Source organism: Gossypium hirsutum, chromosome D10, assembly GCF_007990345.1.
Source record: "Gossypium hirsutum isolate 1008001.06 chromosome D10, Gossypium_hirsutum_v2.1, whole genome shotgun sequence".
Taxonomy (NCBI): Eukaryota; Viridiplantae; Streptophyta; class Magnoliopsida; order Malvales; family Malvaceae; genus Gossypium; species Gossypium hirsutum.
In genome coordinates this window covers 49,494,685-49,501,852 of record NC_053446.1, presented here as the reverse complement: position 1 = coordinate 49,501,852, position 7,168 = coordinate 49,494,685, and the positions used below count along the sequence as shown (strand labels likewise).

The window sequence follows — 7,168 nt, the reverse complement described above, 5'->3', positions numbered from 1 at the left end:
TATATGCGTGGGTGCCAACACTGATGAACTTGGTCAAATCACCATTGAATCATGTACTCCAAAAGGTTGGGCTGGTAGACATGGCGCCCCACCATTTGATAGGCGTCAGCACATGTCACATCAATCTCGAAAAAGACACAAGTCTAAGTGTATGTATATATGTATATAGGTATGTATATAGTATGTAAGTATAAGTTTTTCTTTCTATAAACTTGACATTGATTGCAGAACTAACCTTTTGACCTTTCGAGCAACAGGTATAGGTTTCAACAGGATATCTAAAATGGCCGAAAACGTTGGGGGGAGCGGCTCAAACGACGATGATGGTTTCAGGGAGCAAGATCGGTTACTTCCGATTGCTAACGTCGGCCGGATAATGAAGCAAATGCTACCTCCGAATGCAAAAATCTCAAAGGAAGCCAAAGAAACTATGCAAGAATGTGTTTCGGAGTTCATTAGCTTCGTCACAAGTGAAGCATCCGATAAGTGCAGAAAGGAAAGGCGAAAGACTATTAATGGAGAAGATATTTGTTGGGCCTTGGTTACTCTCGGTTTCGACGATTATGCAGCGCCATTGAGAAGATACTTGAACAAGTACAGAGAGGTAGAAGGAGATAACAAAGCAGCAAATCAAGACAAGGTTAATAACAACAACAGTGATGAAGGCAAGCATGATTGGAAGCAGTAGAAACTCCAATTTGGGGCCATTTGATTGAGGTTATATATATATATAGCTTTTAACCTTGTTAATTACACTAATTAATCAAAAAAGATTGGGTCCTATTTTTTATTTAATTTCATGTGTTTTTGTTAGATAAATCATAGATATAGATGACAAGCAAGGCTGTTTGCTTTTATTTCATGTATGGAAACTTTATGCAATTTTTCTTTTTGGTTTTGTAGTTTTTGAAACCCTAAGAAATCAATCTTAGCTTTGGGGAATTGGAGATCATCTTATGTAGTTGTATGTTTGAAATCTGATTCAAGATCCAACCTCGGTGATAACAAGGGTAATTTCATAGTTTCAACTCTGTTTGCAACAAGGAATTGAAGCTAACAGGTTAGTTAACTTGTAATAGTAGCACTATTTGTAACAGTCTATATTATATATGTGTATATATATTAAATCTGGGTTCATCTTAACAGTCTAGCCACTTTCCCCCAATTATCAGGAGACGGTCTCCTGGTAAAGTAGCCAATATATCACCATGTTTCTGGAAATTTCCATTTTTATTCCTCGTATAATGATCTACCACTCTTTAGTAGAGGTTGAGTTTGGTTAAAGTATATCTATCTAGGGCTAGGGTTCCTTTTAAGTCAAGATGGAAAGTAACGGAGACAGGCCACAATTTAGCAGCTAGCATTTGATGATTACTGTTAGGGATTTAATGGAACGGGTGAGATAAATATTGCTAAATATGGAACCAGGCGAGATAGATATTATAAATTCTATCATCATTTTCCAATTGATATGTTGTCTTCTTTCACAGTTACTGTATAATCTTGAAAATATATATCTATGAATATTAAATGTATCTATTCATCCTTATTCTACTCTATATCACTCTACTTCAATTTAATTTTTATTACTTATCTTTAATATTTTTAATTTTTTTAAATCAAGTAAACATTACTTAAGAGATTAGGGTTCCATTGTGTTTCTAATATTATGTGCTTCAATTGGAGCATTAAAAAAGATGCATCCATACAAAACTGACAGATTGGAAAACAGACAAAAAATTGGAAATTATATATTAAAGTAGAAAAGATCCACAAATCATTTCATTGCTGCACTGTATGAAGCACTGACTTGGGAAGAGGAGAATATTTGCATTGAATATTCAAGAATCCACAATATCCCAAAGCTCCAGAATAAAGTGTATTTTCTTTTTAACTACGGCCATGGCCATGCCATCATCAAATAGCCAGGAGCATAGGGATGACATATATACTTTGTTCTTTTTTGAAGTTTTTGCATGTGTTTTCTAAGAGTTATATTTTATTCACACGTCTAAATACGCGTCGGATACGAAGGAAAAAACAACTCATGAAAGCAAAGCAACATTGAGTGCATGTGCTTCCCCCTCTCTCTCTCTCTCTATACACTAGTTTTTTTTTTCGGTGATTATGTGTATTAAATAAAATGTTATTTTTGTAATTTTTTATAAATAAATTTTTAAATAAATATTAAAATTTATCTTTTTAAAATTTTTATTTAATGAAATATAAAACTACTTAAATTTAATATAAAAAATAATTATTTTTATAATTGTTAGGATCGTCCCGATTAAGCAACAAACAAGTAAAAGTAGCAGAAGCAATTGAGAAGATGAACACACAAATTTAACGTGGAAAAACCCTCCAAAGAGGATAAAAAATCACGAGCAAAGATAATTTTACTATAATGGCAAAAGAACGAAGAGTACAAAAGATGGAGATAAAAACTAAACCCGAAAACCCGAAAAACAAAGAACCCTCAAAACGTAAACACAAAATTCTCTGAATGTGTTATGAGTTCTAATCTAGTGGGTGTCATATTTCTAAGATTGTAAAAGATCATATTTATAGGCTAAATTAGTAAGTCAAATAAACTATACTAATAAATGCTAAATATATTATACTAATAAATACTAAATCTTCTAGAAAGAAAATATATTTTTGTTTAACTTGACTTGCAAGCAATCTCTTAGAATTTGGATCACTCAACTCTAACAATCTCCACCTTGACACGAATTCTTTCAACGCCATCTTTGCCAAAACCCGTCATGGGCCTATCTTGAACTATGCAGGGAATTAACTGAGTCGAATTTATGCTTAGAAGCTGGAAGACTTCTAGCCTTCGACTTATGCACTGCCAAATCAATATTAACCCGGGTCTAATTTTCACGAATACAGTGCCCTAACTTTTCAAAACCTGCATCCAAAAGAGAACCTCTCTTCAACGAAACGGTCATACCTTTTTCCCTCCTATGACCAAGTTGCCTCCGCTCCAAACGAGTTGACTTTTACTCCGTAACGGACGAGGGTCGTCCGATTTCACCGGTCACTGTAGAACCTTCCAGAATATAAAGACTGCCAGTTCTTTTATCTTTTAACAAAACGAGAGCTCCAAGAGATAATTTAATGTCGCTCGACTCGATGTTGATTCTACATCCTTTCAAGTCTAAAATACTCAAGGAGATGAGATTCTTTCGTAAATCAGGTACATACCTAACATTTGAGAGTGTCCTAATCGTCCCACGTGTATCCTAATTTTAACAGTACCAATACCGATTATTTTACTAGATGAATCGTTTCCCATGTGCACAACTCCACCTTTAATTGAACGGTATGTGGAGAACCATTTTCTATTGGGACACATGTGAAAAGAATATCCTAAATCTAGGATCCACTCAAACGTAAGTTTGGAGTTATCGCTCGTTGACACTAACAAGAAATCATCACCGCCTTCATCGACCAAATTAGCACCAGCTACATCTTTCTCGTTACTCTCAGCAGCTCTTTTATTTTGCAGTTTATAACAATCTGCTTTGACGTGACCTAACTTTTTACAATAGCGACACCTTTTGTCTCGTTTCTTTGATGCTACCAAAACGGAAGCTTGTCTATCTGCTTTGCTATTCAAACCAAACTGATTGTCGAGTTTGTCTATACTCAACAAATGACCCTTCACATCTTCGAAAGAGAGTTTGTCTCTGCCATAAATCAGGGTCTCCCTGAAAGACTTGTATGAAGAGGGTAAAGAGCACAATAATAGCATAGCTTGATCTTCATCGTCAATATGAACCTTAACGTTCTTTAAATCATTTAAAAGAGTAATGAATTGACTGATGTGATCTCTAAGAAGCTCACATTCGTTCATGCGAAACGTAAATAGACGTTGTTTCAACACAAAACGGTTAGCCAGAGACTTAGTCGCATAAAGAGTTTCTAACCTTTTCCACAAGGCGGATGAGGTCTTCTCCATCAATACCTCCTGCAATATTGTATTTGCGAGGCACAAATGGATTGCAGACAAGGCCTTTTTATCAAGCTCTTCCCATTCTGTTTGATTTAGATTCTTAGGCTTTTTCTTTGTAACAACCTTTTTCAAGCCATTTTGAACTAAAATTGCCATAATCCGAACTTGCCATAGATTGAAATTTGTCTCACCATCAAACTTCTCAATTTCAAACCTTGTTGCTGTAATATCTGAACAGGCTGATCTATGAAAATTAAACTAGCTCTGATACCACTTGTTAGGATTGTCCCGATTAAGCAACAAATAAGTAAAGATAGTAGAAGAAATTGAGAAGATGAACACACAAATTTAACGTGGAAAAACCCTCCAAAGAGGATAAAAAACCACGGGCAAAGATAATTTTACTATAATGGCAAAAGAACGAAGAGTACAAAAGATGGAGATAAAAACTAAACCCAAAAACCCAAAAAATAAAGAACCCTCAAAACATAAACACAAAATTCTCTGAATGTGTTATGAGTTCTAATCTAATGGGTGTCGTATTTCTAAGATTGTAAAAGAGCCTATTTATAGGCTAAATTAGTAAGTCAAATAAACTATACTAATAAATGCTAAATATATTATACTAATAAATACTAAATCTTCTAGAAAGAAAATACATTTTTGTTTAACTTGACTTGCAAGCAATCTCTTAGAATTTGGGTCACACAACTCTAACAATAATGCTTAGAATATTGAAGACAAATAAAAATAATTATTTTTTACGATGCTTTGTATGCAGTTTTTTACTGTATATTTACATGCTTTCTTCGTGCGCTATAGTAATTCACTTATTTGCTTTACTGTTTAAGTGATTCTGCAAAATTTTAATGCACCTCTATTTCCTCAAGTTTTGTAATAGGGATTCAGTGGTAAGGGCTCTGAAAGGCTATTCAAACTCTCACTGTACAGATCAAAATTTTTTTTCCTAAAATTCCTTTTATACAACCGTTATTTCTACCCCAAACTAGTGAATCACAAATTAAAGTCAAAATTAACAATTTTTAGTTTTTTTTAAATTACAAAAAAAACAAATTCTCTCAGCTAAAAGAAATATAGGAAGTAGATGTTGAGCTTGCAAATCTAAAATGAGGAAATCATGAGTTCTTTTAATAAAAAAAAAAGAAAATATGGAGTCAGAGATGAACTGATAAAGCGATGAACAGTACATGTAGCAGTGATCGGTGGTGCATATAGTTGTTCTCAAAATTGGCTTTTTTGGGTTCTTGAATAAAGAACAATAAAAATATTAGGAAGATAGAGAAAGAGAATGAGAATAGGAACAAGCTAGAGAGAAGAGAGATGGAGAAAAAAATGGAGGATCAAAATGGCAAGTAAGAATGGGCTTTTTTAAAACCTTTGAATGACTATACTTCATTAATGCAGTTTGATGATTGAGCAAAAAAAAAAAAACCCAGAGAGATGAGGAAGATGGAGAGAGAATGGGAACAGGAACAAGAATAGTAGGCTAGAGAGAAGAGAAATGGATAAAATAGAGGATGAAAATGTAAAGTGAGTACAAGCTTTTCTAGAACCTTTGAATGACTTTACACCATTAATGAAATTAGATGATTGAGAAAAAAAATTGAGAGATGAGAAAGATGGAGAGGCAATTGGCAAGGGAGGAGAGCATTGAAAAAAAGATAATGGAAGAATAAATGGGGGATCATATGGAAGAATAAAAGGTTAGGTCAATTTTTTTCGAAATTTACTTGAATAGGTCAATTTTGGGGAGAGAGTGTGAAAAGGTATCCCTCAACAGATATTGCAGGAAAACGCTTTCCTGCTCAGTCAGCAAGTGCATCCAACTGGACACATTTTTTTTTATTTTCTCTTCCTGATCAGTTTAGGGTTTGTAAGGTTTTGTTTAAGGGTTTTTTACATTTTACATTTTAACTTTTTTTTATATATTCTTTAGGATTTTTTTATAATTTTTATATTTTAAAAATATAAATTTTGAAATTTAAAATTATTTTGAAAATATTAAAATTACCCGTGTAATTTTTTTTTAAAAAATTTTGTGGAGAGAGATCAATTTGTCAATTTCCAAAATTGATAGTGACCCAAAGGGTATTTACACTAATCTGTTATTCAAATTGCAAAATTCAACTCGAATCGAACTAGAAACTCGAATTACTTATTCGAGTTAATTTAAATAAATCGATTCGATTAACTTGATATTCGATTTTTTTCGAATCAAAACAAGTTTTGCTCACCCTTAAAGAAATGAGTAAATCTATTAAAAAAACATGCTTATTTTTAAAAATATTATCTCGAGATATCTGACCAATTTCGGGGTAAGGGGCAATTTTACAGGGGGTTGACAATGGGAGAGTGAAAACGCTTCGAGGAGGGTGTGCTTTCAATTCCATGTCAGTTGATAATGCGTCTAACTGGGCACGCTTTCAGTGCATATTTCTTACATGCCACTGAAAGCACGCCCTCTTGGGAGTGTTTTCACTCTCCTATTATCAACCCCTGCAAAATTAGTCATATATCCCAGGAGTCCCGAGATAATAATTTCAGCTTATGTAGGTTTTTACGTGTAACACCCCGAACCCGAGTCCGACACCGGAGTCGAACACGAGGTGTTAACAAACTTTAAAAAATTTCCAGACACTGCCCAATCTGTGTACTAGTCGCTTTAAAAATCATATCTTGAGCTTCACAACTCGAAAATCAGTTTCGTGATTTTTCCCTGAAACTAGACTCATATGCCCATCTACATATTTTTTTCTAGAATTTTTGATCGAGCCAATTAGTACAGTTTATTAGTTAAAGTCTCCCATGTTACAGGAATCGACTACCCTGACCTTTGCGCATTACGACTTGGATATCTCCTTGTACAGGGCTCCAATACTGATGCTGTTTGTTTCTATAGAAACTAGACTCAGAGAGAAATCTATACATATATGGTATGACTCCTAATTATCTCTGGTTAATTTATAATCAATTTCCAAAGTCGGAACAAGGAACCCAGAACCCGTTCTGACCCTGTCTCACGAGAACCTTAATATCTCTTAACATACTGTCCGTATGATTGTTTCGTTACTTTCCTATGAAAGTAGATTCTTCAAGGTTTGTTTACATAATTTATTCACTATTTAATTCCATTCCTACTATTTTTAGTGATTTTCCAAATCTACGTCACTGATGCTGTCAGCATCT

The 7,168-nt window shown here is 33.9% G+C and overlaps 1 protein-coding gene across 1 annotated transcript; it reads left to right on the top strand.

Moving 5' to 3' along the window:
- The first annotated feature begins 236 nt into the window (after window positions 1-236).
- On the top strand, window positions 237-862 carry LOC107915920 (nuclear transcription factor Y subunit B-1). Its single transcript, XM_016845110.2, has one exon. It carries the CDS (start codon window positions 284-286, stop codon window positions 686-688), a length of 405 nt encoding a protein of 134 aa, XP_016700599.2. The 5' UTR covers window positions 237-283; the 3' UTR covers window positions 689-862.
- Window positions 863-7,168: the final 6,306 nt, after the last annotated feature.